We start from the raw sequence: 16,181 nt of genomic DNA on the forward strand, positions 1-16,181 counted from the left end.
TCTTGATGTCTCTGCCTTGCTTGCTTGTGTGCTACTACTACTCTGTAATTATTTGTTCGGTTAAGTATTACTTCTGTTCTGTCTCACGGGGAAAAAATGTGCATCAGTTCAGTTCACTCATAAGATGATAAATTCATGTGTGCATGCTAAACTTTGCTGGTTTTATGTTGGTGATCTCAGTGATCTGTGTACGAGATATTATGTCATTATTCAGTAGAAAAAAGTGATTCTGCTTAGACTCTTGCGTCTGTACTGCAATTCTAAATTTTTAGTTGAGCTTCTAATAGTTTATCTTTCAGGTGTGGATGTTTGCTTTGTTTCTTCAGGACTACGATTCCAGCCCTCCTAAGTTTCACTAGCATCTTGACGTACAATCTTTTCCCTGTAGTTCAACTCCTGGAAAATGCCTTGTTGGTTTTTCAGAATGTAGCTAACAGGTGCAATTAGACATCGAGGCGTGATTATTCTTTATTACCGCCCACTCTTGTCTGCGGCGTCGCCTCGGTAAGGATTCCCAGCTGCTCCCTGGTGGCAGCTAGGTCTGTCTCTGCCTCCATTGCCGGCTTTAACTGGAGCCAATTATCTTCGGCACCTGCTCCTCCTCGTCGCCTCACCGCCACCATCTGCATCATCTGAAATCGGATCTTTTTTTTGCGAAATATCTGAAATCGGATCTAGTTCGACTGCCGACTCGATGAATCCGGTCATGTTGGCATCTTTGCACGGTTATTTATGATGCCAACTGATGACTGCCACTTCAGTTAAGACTTAAGATGATTAAGGTTCCATGCTATCTTGATGTCTATGCCTTTCTTGCTGGTGTGCTACTATTCTAAAATGTTAGCTAGCTGTTTGTTATGTTAACAATCATTTTTGTTCAATTTCATAAAAAGGAATAGCATCAGTTCAGTTTACTGATAAGATGATAAATGATTGGTTAGCTTTGCTGGTGATCTCAGTGATCAGTTTTCAAAATTATCTCATAATTTTTTTTTATTGAACTTTAATTGCGTTTACTCCTAAGATGGTAAATTGTTAACTTTGTTGGTTTTGCGCTGGTCATCTCAGTGATCAGTGTATGAAATTATCTCATTAATTTGTTTATTGATTATGATTATTTTTCAGAATTGGGGTTTGATTTCTTAAAAATATATGTTTGTAATGTTTGAGTAGTTAAAGCAAGTCAAAGCATCTCCACTGGCGCTCCCAATATTTCTATTGGGATTCTAGTGAGAGAAAATGCTCGCACCAGCGCTTCCCATAAAACGCCGGTATATTCTAGAGCCCTATAAAATTGTCGGCGCGCCCAAAAAGATCCCTATGCCAAGTGCTTCGATCGGGGGCGCCGGCACCAAATTCTGCTCAAAAGATGCTCATCGGCCCACATGCAGCCTCTCCAAAGATTCTCCTATGTACTTTTTCTGCCCCACCTACTTTCCTTTAAGTGCATACATGTGTTATTGGAGTTGTGCTATGGGGCTCACCGGTGTGAAACACACTTCCCCCGTATCACATACACTGCTACCGACGCGTCATTTTATAGGGCTCACCGGTGGAGATGCTCTCAATTCTCATGGCAGCCTTGCAGCCTTTCCTGTCTAACATTGACACATAGAGCCAGCATGACACGACATGATTGCTTCTCATAGTTGGATGCTACGAGGACTAGCATTGACACAGAGAGCATGCCGCCTAACCCTGATGACTTCACAAACGAAGGAAAGAAAGGATTGACACAGAGGGCTAGCAGCCCATGTGAAAAGATACTTTGGCAAGAAACAAAACATCTAGGCTACGTTTGGTTCTCAGCCGATTGTTGCCTTACCAAATTTTTTTTTTTTTTTTTTTTGAACAAGTTTGGCTTACCAAATTGGCACGCCCGTGATATCTGGCTGCTGTTTGGTTTGATTCCAAATAATTGGCTCGCTCCACCTGAGCCCACGCGCTGCAGTTCATTTTCTTGCCAACGGTGGGCGAAACGTGGGCGGAGGAATCCTCGCCAATATTTTGGCCGTGCCAAGATTTTGGCAGGGCTGGCCAGGCCGGGCTTGAACCAAACGCACCCCTAGTTGTTTGAGGCTGTTAAGGTGTGTATATAAATTGGCATCATTGCCCAGACAAGCAAGAACTTCTGTGATAGTGAAAATCATATCTCGATCTCATGGCACGCTCGGCACAGCTGTCAGCCGATAGTTTCAACTTACACACGAGTTAAAAAAAAAAAACTACTGCATGATGAAAACAAAAAGCTATGTACCTGAAGAGGATTTCCTTGTTTTCTCAAGTGAAACCAGACTAATGACTCTCTACTTAATCAGACAACAAAGCATGATAAGCCATTGCTGCCATTGACAAGCTATGTATGTATAGAGCATCAGAACTCAGAAGCAGCCAGCGCAATGAAGTGAACAGACATGCACTCCTGAGCCCCTGAGCTTCGGGTTGCTCAAACTACTGTTGTTTATTCAGAACTCTATTCTGTAAAGTGATTTAGAGTCTGTTGGTCATTGGTATCTTCGTATAATCAATTTCATTAGCTTCTTTGCACTAACTTGTCTGTGTTGGCCATTTTTATTTCTGTTAAATATCAGTTCAGTTTTGTGCCGAAAAAGTAAAGCTTCAGTTCAGTTTACTCACAACATGATACATGCATGAATTTTGGTGGTGTTATAAGAATCTCACTGCTGTGTTAAGTCATTATTCATTCACTACAAGAACGGATTATATTAAGAAATTATGGTGCAACTCTACATTATTCGACTGAGTTTCAAATACCTTTCCTTTCAGGCGTGGATGCTTGCCATGCCTCTTCGGTGTTGTCATTCCAGCACTTCCAAGTTTCGTTGCCATGTAAACGCACACACAATGTCGAATAGGAAAGATTCGTCACCAACAACACTATATGGCACAGTAAAACTAGGCATCTCATATATTTGTGCCAAATGTGTAGATACAAAATCTGCTATTTTTGAATGCAGACAAGTACATCTGTTTAGAGCAGGTCTAACAGACCCCGTAAAAGGGGCAAACCCGTATAATAACCGCCGATTTGAGGGTTTCGCGTCTACCCGGCCGTCTAGCACGCCCCGTAAAAACGGCCCCCGCATCGATTTTTGCTGTTTTGGACTACGGGGCGGGTCGTCGCCCCCTACTTGTGCGGGGTGGGAGCGGGGATAGTGGGTGAAACCAGCATCGCCCACTCCACAGCGCGCGAAGCATTTCGCTGAAGCCAACCGCCGCCGCCGCCGACCGATCTCCTCCCCCGCGCCCTTCCCGGCCGGATCCCGCTTCCATGGACCGTGCGCAAGAGCCGCCTGCCGCCGGCGATGCATCTCCTCCGCCCGCGGTGGTCGATGTCACCGTCGGAGCTGCGCCGAACGCCGGGGCGGTGTCGGCCATGATCTCCGCCACCATCCCGTCGAAGAGGAAGAGGATTCCGAAGGTATTCTTCGAATCACCTGCGCCGGCGGCCGCAGCAGCGCCGGCCGCAGCTTCTCCGGCCCAAGCCCCGCCGGGCTGCCAAGAAGGGGGCCGGTCGAAGACCAAGGCGGCCGGGCCGAGGGGCGTCGCGCCGGCCAAGGTGCGGACAAAGGCCATCAACCGCATCGGCCTCGCGCCTCCACCGTCCTCCAAGGCCACGCCCTCTCCTCCCTCCGTTCCGTCCAATCCGCCGCTCGCGCCGCCGCCATCCACCATTGACGTAGACAAGGTGTTCGATGTTGAGTCCACAACATCCTACATGGACATGCTCAACGAATCCGCGGTGAATTTGGACGCCGGTATGGATGCATTCGATGCCGAGTGCAACGTCGAAGAGATTGATGAGGAGGAGGAGGATGAGGGTGACGAGGAGGAGGTGGTTGAGGTTGATCCGGCTGCCGCCGGTTCTTCGTCGACGCCAAAGCCACGCACGGCGAACTACAGCGAGATCGAAGACACCATCTTGGTCCGAGCTTGGAGCAAGGTGGGGATGGATGCGTGCACCGGAGTGGACCAAGGCGGCAAGCGCTACTGGCAGCGCATTGAGGATCTGTACCACCAGCTGAAGCCTCGCACGAAGAGCATGGCGGACAGATCCTACCGCTCACTTGAAGGCCGATGGAACATCATCAAGCCGGCTTGTTCTCGTTGGAGTGCTGCCATGGATCAAGTGGCCGACAACCCCCTAGTGGATGCGTGCCGGGGGACTATGTAAGTTTTCCTTGTGTTGATGATGCAAGCTATCCATATTATGTGTTCATGATGTGGAAACATCTCCTCATACTATTGTTGAGCAGCCCACGTATGCTAAACAAAGGTACAAGGAAATGGCCGGCTCTAAGAACAAGGACTTTCAATTCCAACATTGCTTTGACATCCTTCAACATCTTCCCAAGTGGAAGTTGAGGGACAACGAGCCAAAGTGCAAGAAGGAGGCACTTCTCACCATGGATGATGAAGCGGAGGACATGAGTGGGAGAAACACCGGCAAGCCCGAGGGCAACAACAAGGCCAAGGAGAGGGTCAAGGTAGAACAAGAAGCAGCTAGCTTCCGGGAGAAGTTGGATCAACTCATGAAGTCCAAGGAGGCATTGACAATGAAGACGTTGGAGACCAAGCTCCTCATCACCGACAAGAAGAGTGTGGTGAAGCTTGCCAAGGTGCAAGCAAGGAAGGAGCTTGACATAAAGATGATCGCAGCCAAAGAAGCCAAGGCCATGAAGGAGCTCTTGGCCGAGGAGAGGAAATCATGATGATGCGCACCGACGGCATGGACGAGGATCAGGCGGCGTGGTGGAAGGAGACCAAGGCGGACATCATTGCGAGGAAGAAGGCTGCGCGTCAAGCTCGTGATCAAGGTGCGTCTCCGGCGAGCGGTGGCGCCGGTGGTGATGGATCCGTTGATGGTTGATCAGATTTGGGAATTCCGTGGCTTGAACATTGCCTATGATCGTGCTGTGATGTTAAAACTATGAATTATGCATCACATATTTTGGATGTGCTATGTTTGATCTGAAATTGTTGTGCAAATTGCTGTCTAAAACCCTGTTATGAGGGGCCAAAAACTCGGACGAGCTAGCAGAGCCCGTATTACGGGGTGGGGATACGGGCTCTGCTAGCTCGTCCGAGTTTTTGGCCGGCGAAAACTGGATACAGGGCCCTTTACTCGTGTTATACGGGGCGAAAATATACGGGGCCTGTTAGACTTGCTCTTACAGCAACAATGGTGATAAGTTACTCCCAACAGGGCAGGATAGCAAAAAATGTATTGAAAGGGAAATCTATGGAGCAATTATTTTGTGTGAAGTATATAAAATAAATGGTACAATAATCAGGCAATCACTTTGACAAGAAGATAGATCTGCACTGCTGCACTGTGTCGTCCGGGCTGGTAACTGCACATATAAATGACTAGTGAGCATCAAATCCAGATAAAAAGCATGTGTTGAACTCGGATAAGAAACTGAACCAAACACCAGCTTTAATATCACTACCAAGTAACAAAGTAATGCTTAGCAACTAGTAAATAACAATGGGATGCAATATTTCTTCTAAAGAAGTATCGATGTCCTATTGTTTATTCAATACTACACTCAAGAAATGGCATGTGCGGTTGTCCGGAACAAAACTTGGTTATTTCCAGACTCAAATTTGCTGATCCAGATGATTAAAGAGTAGAATGTCATGCAACTAATGAACTAATATGATGATGAAAAGGTAGTTTCTGACAGCAAAAATACAGCTCGGTTGTCAAAATCCAGAGAAGTTAATGAAGAGACACTCATGCTTGAACAGGGGCGAACATCAACTATCACCATGCCAAATATGAAACTAATTATTTTGTGTGCTATTTGCATGCTCTACATAGTATAGAAAATTCAGTTTCATATATAAAAGTAAAAATCTATACAGTTGCACAAATCTGTTGTTCCTGTCTCTTATGTTTATTCTCGAGCCATTCAAAAAATCTCCCCTTAAGCTATGGTCTTTCTTATCATGTAAAATTTGTCACTCGGGGATGCCCACAGCTTAATTAAAATCAAATAAATCTTCTTGATTTCATAAGCATGAGAGTATTTAGCTTTCAACACACAACCAGCATACCTGTATGACCAACTGTTCTGTCAGATTCAAATATCTCATGGTCATTGCCACCCTGTTAGAAAAAAACGAAATGAAGCACAAGTCAGACAAAATGCTACATAAAGGAAACATTACAGTTAAATCAAATGGGATGGCCAATGGCTTAAATTTTTTGTTGAACATCATACTATGTGCAACTGTGCAGAGGGGCAAAAAGGAAAGACGATTGTTTTACCTTGTAGGTTTTGTCCCCAAAGAAATGGATTTCTTGAAATTCTTCGAGATATCTCAAGCAGTAGGTTTTGTCCCAGCCTTTTGGGAATACCTGAACGTAGTGATTCAGTAGTGAATACCAAACTGAATATTTCTAGAAGATACTTATGAGTTTACAACACTTACATCAAAACTAATCTGCCCTCCAATAGAAAATGTGAGGTTCAAGTGGCCAAACTTTTCACGAAGCACTGTCACCATTTTGGGCCGAACATTATGTACCTAACAAAATTGAGATAGATCAGTTCCATGCCTTTTAATGGTATTTTTGCCCTTTCTGATGAGAAACAAATTGCTTGTTTTTAAAAGGAGATCTGCACCTTATCATACTTCTCAAAATCATCACGTTCTTCCTGGCTACAGTTCCTCCCTATCGGCGACACATTGATCATTCCGCTCCTGAACTCTATAAACGTACCCCTGAGCAAGCATGACTCGGTCAGTAAAGAGCTACCGCCCAGGTGTGGCGAGAATTCTCGGACAGGACTCTGCACTGACCTTTTGATCGGGATATCCAAGTCCGCGATGTAATGGAGAGTGAAGTTAATAAACTCCTGCAGAGGACACATATCATCATTACAGAGGCCCCCAAAACTCGTCAGCAGCAACGGAGCAAGAAAGAACGCTTGCTCACCTTTAGCTGATCATCTCCAAGATACGTTTTCAAACTCTGCAGAGTGAAAAGAAAAAAAACATCAGGCGGTAGATCTCCTTTATGTAAAATCTTCGGTAAACTCGGTATGCTCAAGCTAAAGCAGTGTCAGTAATGTGCGTGGAGACTCGCCTGCGTCCCGATGAGCTCGCCGTTCTTGTGCGCGACCAGACCGTTTTCAGAGAAGACGTAGTCGTAATCGGTGATGACTGCGGAAGAGAGACGAAATCAGATTGTTCACAACTGAACACGAGGCGCCAGGCGCGCGCGTAAACAAATGTGGTACGAAGCAGTGGGATCTGAGCAAACTCTTTGGAACATAGGGCGAGTACCTGATTTGCCGAGCTGCTCGGAGATCTTGACCAGATCGGATCCGCCCACCACGCCCACGGTCACATTCTGCTCTCCCCCAAAGAAAGAAAAACAGAGAACCACACACACCAGTACAGTGAGTAATCTCTAGCGACGTGAATGAGAGAACCAAGAGTAGGAACGGGATGGTGTCGGCCTCACCTCGCGCAGCTGCTTCATGAACTCGAGCATCTCCGGAGTGACCTCCTTGCGAGCCGCGGTGAGGGTGCCGTCGACATCGAAGAGCGCGAGCACCCCGCCGTTCTTCCTCTCCGCCGCCATTGCTATCCTCCTGCTGCTGCTGCTGCCGACGAGAAGAGACGGGACGCTCCTCCTCGCGGCCGCGGGATGATATAGCAGCGCTGCCGGGGTGGCGGCGAGGAGGAAGCGTAGGCTGGAGAAAGTCAGCTTCGCGGCGCTGATCTAGATGCGCTTCCGCTTCTTTTCCTCGGGATTGAAGTGAAGGAGACGACGATGACGCGGCGTGTCGACGACCGCGTGCCACGTCGCTCGCGCGCGCGTGGGCTTGGATCCGTGTCACTGGTGAGTGGGCCCTTGCGCCAGCTGTCCCCCGTGACGTGCATTGTGTGGGAACTACTTGGAGCCAACCAAGAGTACGCCTACGCTAAAGAAAGACGTATAGTTTAAAACACGTTTTACAATTAAATGCAATCGCCCGTTCCGTAATCTAATGGTATCGTAATCTAATGGTATTAATGGTTCACATTAATTTCCATTAATCATACCACAAAGGGATCAATAGACGCGGAGGGGGAAGGTGGGGGGCATTAAAGAGAGAGATCGGCTGAGAGTGAAAGAGGGACAGAGTGGCCGGAAGAGCGAGAGAGGGAAGGGGAGAAGGAGAGAGCCCGAGAGAGAGGGGGAAGTGAAGGAGCAACCGAGAAAGAGAGAGGGGGCAGGGAGATAGTCAAAGTCCAGATCCAACCATGGTGACGTTCGACGAAGACGAGCAAGGGGAGAAGTTGGCATCAACAGATGAACCAATCTCGGAGGAGATCATTGTAGAGGCTCGTCGCCTCAAGGATAACAACACAACTAAGGTATGTGCTTTTTTTCTTATCATTCTACCATGTATTCGGTTCAGACCTGGGATGTGTTTGCTTAAGCAGTGACTTATCTGACACTAGTAGTGAGAAGGCGCTTATTCTATGCTATGCAATGTGAGAAAGTTGCAAAAGATATTCCCTAAAAAAAGTTCTACATGAGATTTGGTAGTTAGCCGGTTGAATTGTGATTGCGAGGGTAAATGTCTGATATACCCATAACACTTATTGTTTAACTATAATAACCTCGTTATAGGTTGGTTTATCTATGGATAATTATGTCGTAGTCAATTGATACATTATCCACTTAATTATTCCATGGATTCTTTGAAGGACACACATTATCCCTTATTTTTTGAAAGGCTACATTATCCAATTAATATTATGATCAACTCCATCCATTCACAACATAGCAACAAGTTCAAATATGGCAGCAATAGCATTGTTAAACCACAATAGCATTGTCAAATATGGCAGCAAATACACTCCAAAATGGCACCAAATCAACCGCACAAACATTTATTCATTACAGCATGTGTAGAGACATATGGCAGAAAAATACACCAACTTTTGTTCATTACAACATGATAACATGCATGACCACAAAAAATAGTTCTACTAGTTCATTTGTTGCAATACCACTATTGATTAATTTCAAGGATATATATGCCACAACTTGTTCATTTGATCATGTTTCCTCTGCAGCCCAATCCACTATCTCAGCGTTTATATTCCAAGTGTGACAGGAGTGGACACATGGAGTCCGAGCTACACATAGTTCTTTATTTTCAAACAATCAAAAATCATATTTCAAAGTTTAATAAAATCAAAAAAGAATCATGGAGGTAGCCAATGATGTATAATGGAGTATAAATGTGTAAAACCTCAATAAAAACTAATCCCTCCAATCCATAATAAGTTGCGGGGCTTTAATTCAATTTAGTTCAATTTTGAACTAAATCTCCGACACTTATTATGGATTGGAGGGTGTACTTTATATTTTAGGCTACACAAAAATGACATCCTAGATTACAAAGCAGTTCGTATTGATATTATGCGTGTTTGTAGTATACATCATTTGCTACCTCTAGCTATTGAACAAGGCAGCGAGTATCGCATGTATATTGTTCAAATAAAAACATCAAAATGGTGCCCACTAAGTGAGATTAGTCGGATCGACACATTTTCATCCTTCTTTTCTCTCTCTTTTGTACAGTCCCTTGAGAGTCAACCCTTTCCTCCCAGGCCAAACCGAGGTTCTCCCTTGCAGTGATGCCATCTTGAAAGGCTGAGACGGGGTGCCACCTTCTATAGAGTAGATTCTAGATGTAGTTTTGTCTATATCGCGTTCATGAGTAGGTCGCCAGAGCCCCTCGGCTGGTTCTGGTGCATCGTGGGGTTAGTTCCTCGTACTACGGTCCTCTGGTGGCAAGATCTGTTGCATATCGGTGTACAAATCCCAGGGATCTCTGGCAATAAATCCGGCATCTAGAGATCTTCTATCTTGGTTGTGTCACATGCCGCTAGACGGTCATCTTTGACCTTCTCCATCAAGCTTCCATAGAGGAAGGCGAAGGAGGAGACTGCGGATGCGGGCTCCCTGAATAAATACAGTTATCTCCAGCCCTTGGAATTCGATGGTGGGCGATTCCATTCTGGCAAACACGGTGGAGAATACCAATGACCTAATTGTGTTCCCAGTTCTAACTCTAAGGCCTCATTGCTAAGTTTTAGGTTCAAGTTGTAATTTTATAATGTGTATTGGTCCTATTTTGTAAATTTTAATTCCACTTCTTGGTACCAATGCAACACTCTCTCGGTCCTTTGGGATCGTACATGGGGTGTAAAATGTTATACGTGAGAGTTGGGAAGAACCAAAAAAGAGGAAGTAGACAGATTTTTGGGGAGAAATCAAATAAGTGGCCAATGACATCGACAATCGAGGAAGAAGTGCTTCTCTAGCGGCATTCCAACTTCCCTCTACTCTAGCTTCAGTGAAGGTGGTTTGTGCCATGCTTGAACTCTAGCGACGCGAACGGCGGCGGTGGCGTGGGATTGTGCAAGGCCAGGAGGCACATGAATATGCTAAATGAGGCAGTGGAGGTGACGCCAACCCTGTATTGCCAATGTAGGGGAGGGGTGCGACCTAAGGGTTCAAGAGTGTAGGGGATTCCTGACAGGAGAGTTGAGGCCTTTTTATATGTGTGGTAGAAGTGGGTAAATAACTTGAACTTTGAGGGTACACTGAGAAGGGAAGGGCGTATAGCCAAAGCCACGTAAATACCTATGTGTGTGCTTCCCCTCAGACACAGGTTTTATAGAGGCTTTCTGTGTAATTGTGTCTTCACTATTTGTTGTTTGGTTGGGTTTATAGCTTATAAGGAGGGAAAGCTACAGCGAAAGCCCAACCAAACAAAACCCTAGATTGATCTAGGTTTGCACGTGTGACATACTCTAACACACCGTCCTTTCTTGCATGCATCGTAGTATTACACATGTCATATGCCGATCTTGGTGCTCACGTTGGAAGCAGAGTTCATGAAGCGTGTAGTGAAGGGGAGGGAGACGTGCAAGGACAAGAATACACTACAGGTGAGTGATGATTTATTTAAACCATATTAACATGATTGTTGTGTTATGGTGATGATATCAAAGGTGTGAATGGAGATTCTGGTTTCTATGAAGGGAAAGTACAACTGGATTCCGGAGGGTTGGGCGATGGAGATAAGGGTTGGATGGGAGGAAAAGAAAAAGAAAATATTCAAGGTACGTAAATTAAAGTGTCCACTTAATATATAATGTATAATATTATTGGTGCGAGTAATTTAAGTTTGGATCATGAAATATGGCATATGAATATGCGATTCACTTCTGAAACACTATAGAGGAAATTTTCTTTTTCACCCATGTATTGGAGCGTATATGTTGCACTTTGAGCCAGACCTTTTCTCTTTGCCCAGTTTGACCTAGTTACTAGTTGCCCACATTACGTACCAAGGGACCATAAGTACACACCTCGCATGTCACCTTGGAAATACCTCACTCATGTCAGAAGAGCAACTCTATCAGATTCTTTAAATTTTGAGACTCCAAAAATGCTTTATAGTGCACTCTAGATTTTAGTATCTGCAAGGTGTGTGCAAAATCAGACTCTCTAAACTTTTTTTTCTACATTTCTTATATACTTTTTTCATACAACCGCATTTGATACCCGAAATTTATTGAAAAAACTAAATGCATAGGCAATAAAAAAAATATAATAATCATTGCATATTATCATCCTCCCACTTAGCAAGGGAGACCACTAGCTCCATCTCAAAATTAAAGGAATCTTCAAGTTAATTCATCGAACTAGCTAGTCTTCAATATCCATAAATTTGCCATCCCAATGCTCACTCACCAACATCAAATAATTAACATACTCAAGACATTTGTGCTGAATTCATCACACGAAAGAAGAAAATGAATTCTCCAGACAATACGTCCAGTACACAACAGGTGTTGACCTTCATACTCGCGGGAGAGGTTGCGGTGAGACAAGGGATCACAATGGTAGGATGAGGGAGATGCTCGCGGCGGAAGCGGCTCGGGAAGATCACTAGGCTTGAGCACGACGCCAACAGGAGGCTTGAGGAATTTGTCTCGGGACTCAGATGAGTGTGCTAGACATGCTTTTTTCCACCCAAGCTCTTAAAAACACGATTTTAAAATTACAACATTTTTATAAGTCTGCAGGATTTCTCTAAGAACTAGTGTAAACTAAAATACACTTTACTTTTCATTTAGTAACTATTAACATTGCATGGATAATAGAGGTTTTCACCTTGGTAAAAGTTATTATTGGCACAAGAACCAAGTAATTAACCTTGACCACACTTGCAGATCTTTCTTCATAAATCTTCTGGAATGCGACTTTTATCTACAGAAGACGTATCGGTCTTTGAAGGAATAGTAGGAGAGACAAAGATTCCAGCAAAACAATTATCACTTAATGATGCATTGATATTTGAAGAAGTAGTAAAAGGGAGGAAGGCCTCAAGAGGCACTGCAGACAAAGTGTGTGACACAAGCTCTCAAGATAATGTATATCTCTACATGGCACTACATACTTCTAACATTTAAAGAACATTGCACCTCTCAATGATTTGAAATTTGAAGAACTAACACTTTGTCTTATGTATACATAGATAATTGCGCAGCTGGACTTTTACACATCGCGTCTGTCAGCTGGGTGGGTGAAAGAGACAGCTTTCAGTAAATGTAGCCAAGGAGTGAGAAAAGACAGGGTATAATATATGATATTGACCCCTCTTTTGTTGAAGTATAAGAAACATACTATTATCCTTATTCATTTATTCTTCGTTGGTATCAGTTTTCTAATCATCATTTTTTTTGGTTCTACAGTACTTTACGGATCCTATTAGTCATCTCGTATTTCGTACAAAGAAGTCCGCAAATCAATACTTTTGGACCCAAAAAAATCATAAGGATGGTACTTGGCCGACACAAAGTGTTACGGAGAATTACTTTTCCGATGAGTGCAAAGAGATGCTTGGTAAATATCCTTGTTCTCGGTACTTTTCATTTAATTTTTCGAACTATTGAGTAGGGATGTTATGACTAGAAGGTTATGTATTGATTCCTTTTTATGCTTTCTATGTCCTTCGAAAAAAGAATGATGATCTTTCATAAAGTTAGGAGTTTAGGTGCGCTCGATCCAACACCTAAGCTCTTAATTCACCCTTTTAAGATGCCATTGATCTGGTAAACTTCATGTCAAAATTCGATCCCACACACGAACTAAGAAATACGGAATCTACTTGATTATACTAAGTCATACGTGCATTTTACTTGCCTAGAATCTTTGAAACATGAAACAAATCGTTTTCATTTTCCAATGCACTTTTCTACGATAACATGTTAATGTGTTTTCCTTTCCATCATATTGAGTTTTTTTTTAGATAAAAAAGGATTCGGTCATCAATATGAGCCACAAGGAGAGAGGCCCGAAACTTCGGGTACAAGCTAGAGGCAACGAGGTAATGACCTCCTCGCAAGCTAGGATGCTACTAGCAAGCAATCGAGGCCAAGAAGAATATCGAGAAATATATAGAGGAAACCAAAGTATTTAATGGCGGTATAGTTTTTCCTGAGCAAAACAAAATACCGTCATTGTGAAGCTATTCGGTTTTTTCCATCTTGTGTTGTGAACTTGATATGGTGGTTTTGTTGAAAAACTTGTACTGGTGGGATGGTGTTAGGAGGTTTTCGTCCCATAGTCCGACTCTATGCATGGAGTCCAAACCATCTTCTGTTTTCGCCATTTTTTTACTGTACTGTTGTCGGATTCTACTGTTCCTGCTATGTGAGATGGAGTAATCGAGTTTTCAAAATGTTGCAATGAACTACTTAATTAGTACCGATGTGTATTTTTCCCCAATTTTGAAATGTAATCGTCAACAAGGCATATGTGACCCTTCTTCGCTGCTGCTTTTGGCTAGTAAACTGCAACATCGAACATCACAACACATCAAGGAGATCAAACTACCGATCAAAAGCAGTTCCCCATTTGTTGCAATCATAATGTGACAGAGAGACCCACAAACAAACTTGCAGTGACAGACAGACAAACATCACCCTGCTTCACTACTACAGCTTCTGGTTTGTTCAAAAGAAAAACTGCTACTTCTTGCAAGTAGACTGCAACAACGAACATCAAAACACATCTAGTAGATCAAAGCACCGATCAAAAGCCGTTCCCCATTTGCTGCAACCATAATGTGACAGGACAGACTTGCAGTGACAGGCAGACAAACATCACCCTCTTGCTGATGGATGTGGATGCACGCTACTAGCAGTGTATAAAACTTCAGGCCGATTGGTTCCAGCCGCCATAGCTCTCCTCCTCCTCATTTTCCTGGAGAAGATACGGCTCCCAATTGATCAGCCATGCACCTATGAAATCCCACTTACTCCCGAACAAAGATGTGGCAAGTGCAAAGGAAATGTTACCTCTGCTGAGGTGAAGGTGAGCGCAATCTTGATCTCCCCGCGGTACTCCTCGTCCTTGACGATCCGGTGCACGGTCGGCGGCAGGCTTCCTTCCAGGAGCACGGCCTCCAGCGGGATGCTGAAGAGAAGTTCAGTCAGAGTTGAGAGCGATGGCGATGAAACTCGAGTGAAACTAATGTGTGGTAATTCACCGAGCGGCAGGTCCGGTCAACAACTTCAAAATCTTGACAAAAAGAAGTTTGCTAATTCAGAGCATGTAGTATGTGTTTGGGAATAATTGCCTTGCTTCTCCGACAATATCGTCGGCCGAGAAGGTGTCGCTGTCCATGATCTTGAGGCTGAGCTGCGGGGAGTTGTCGGCGCTGCTGTAGACCTTGAAGGCGAACGTCTCGTTCCATTCAGGCTCGCCCCCTGCTCCTGTTACATGAGTTAAAGCAGAGAATTGTGTTCAGATGAAAGGATAACTTGCTTCTTTGTGGTGATGTTGTGTCGCTTGACACCTTCTTTTGTGTGATTAATAAACCTTTTCACGATGTATTCTAGAAATATTGTGTTAAGATGAGATAATCGCTGGCTATCTATGAGTAATTTCTTGTGGATGATGGTTGGACGGGATGTACCTTTTGCAACGGTGCTCTTCTGCTCGTTGCTGCGCCAGGTGAGGATCACGTAGGGGTCCATCCGATCTGATTCACCATATAAATATATGCGTGCGACGAACATCAGAAAAAAACATATAACATGCAAGAGGTTCATGCGGTTTGATTCGCAAGAAAGAGAAAAAAAGAGGTTCATGCGGTTTTGATCGATGATGCAAAAAGAAAAGGTTCTGTCAAAATTCAGCCAGATCCTGTCTCTTCCAAACTCTGCCGGACAGTTACTAAGTAGTAGATGCAAATTCAGTCCATCTCGTGTCAAAATTCAGTCTCTTTCTGCCCCTCATATGTTGACCTCGTAATCAATTTTCCCGTTCCCCGTCAGAAATCTTGACAAAAGTCAATCTACGCTCGTGGATCAGGTGATGGTGATGATCTACCTCTGTACGTTGATCAAAGAAAAAGAAGGGGAGGAAAGGTTGTATGATTACGTACTGAAGAAATCGGAGTCGTCGAGGCCCTTGGCGGAGATGAGCAGAACCTCCAGCTTCCCGCGCACCATGACTCCTCCTCCTTCTTGGTCTCCTGGTTCGCTCTGCCTGCCTGCCTGTGACTGAATTGTCGCCTTCACCAACTCGCCGTATTATGAGGGGGCTGTATGCTGAGTGAATGCTTATATAAAGTTAAGCAAGTCTTTGACGGAATCTACTCATTTAACCAGCCAGCTTGATGCCAGGCTGCATATTCTCGAGCTGTTGGTCTTCGGGTCATTATTTTTGACAGATTGGAAGCGTTAGTTGCGCCAGCGCGTCTAGCTGTTGTGCAGCTGACCAAGGACCTACCTACTCCGTACTAGGTTGACGACTGCTCTATCGATCGGTCAGTTCAGGACTGCGCTCCAAGTTCTTTTGTTGCATGCCCTGCACCAGCTCACGGTATCTACTCTGTCTCTTTTTTAGATTCTCAGGAAGACATCTCCCGGTTCCATTATATGAAACCATAATGTTCAGAACAAGAAAAATAAAGGTTTTAAAGCAACTCGTCAGCTAGCTACGAACCACACCCATCGGGGTTCACCACGGCACTGATACAACGTTCCTATAGGTAAACAGGATCAGCGCCATCAAAAGCAAGTCTCAAAACTACTACTGCCAAAAAACACCACACACT

At 44.3% G+C, this 16,181-nt stretch overlaps 2 protein-coding genes across 2 annotated transcripts; both read right to left on the minus strand.

Moving 5' to 3' along the window:
- Positions 1–5,198: 5,198 nt before the first annotated feature.
- On the minus strand, positions 5,199–7,739 carry LOC124673835 (phosphomannomutase). Its single transcript, XM_047209870.1, has 10 exons — positions 7,502–7,739; positions 7,321–7,387; positions 7,121–7,197; positions 6,971–7,006; positions 6,835–6,890; positions 6,657–6,756; positions 6,463–6,558; positions 6,299–6,388; positions 6,085–6,136; positions 5,199–5,375 (listed from the first exon to the last, which is right to left on the minus strand). Exons 1-10 carry the CDS (start codon positions 7,619–7,621, stop codon positions 5,320–5,322), a joined length of 750 nt encoding a protein of 249 aa, XP_047065826.1. The 5' UTR covers positions 7,622–7,739; the 3' UTR covers positions 5,199–5,319.
- Positions 7,740–14,272: 6,533 nt separating this feature from the next.
- On the minus strand, positions 14,273–15,597 carry LOC124671067 (elicitor-responsive protein 3-like). Its single transcript, XM_047207503.1, has 5 exons — positions 15,507–15,597; positions 15,036–15,101; positions 14,697–14,832; positions 14,416–14,533; positions 14,273–14,320 (listed from the first exon to the last, which is right to left on the minus strand). Exons 1-5 carry the CDS (start codon positions 15,571–15,573, stop codon positions 14,273–14,275), a joined length of 435 nt encoding a protein of 144 aa, XP_047063459.1. The 5' UTR covers positions 15,574–15,597.
- Positions 15,598–16,181: the final 584 nt, after the last annotated feature.

This window comes from Lolium rigidum, chromosome 7, assembly GCF_022539505.1.
Source record: "Lolium rigidum isolate FL_2022 chromosome 7, APGP_CSIRO_Lrig_0.1, whole genome shotgun sequence".
Lineage (NCBI taxonomy): Eukaryota > Viridiplantae > Streptophyta > Magnoliopsida > Poales > Poaceae > Lolium > Lolium rigidum.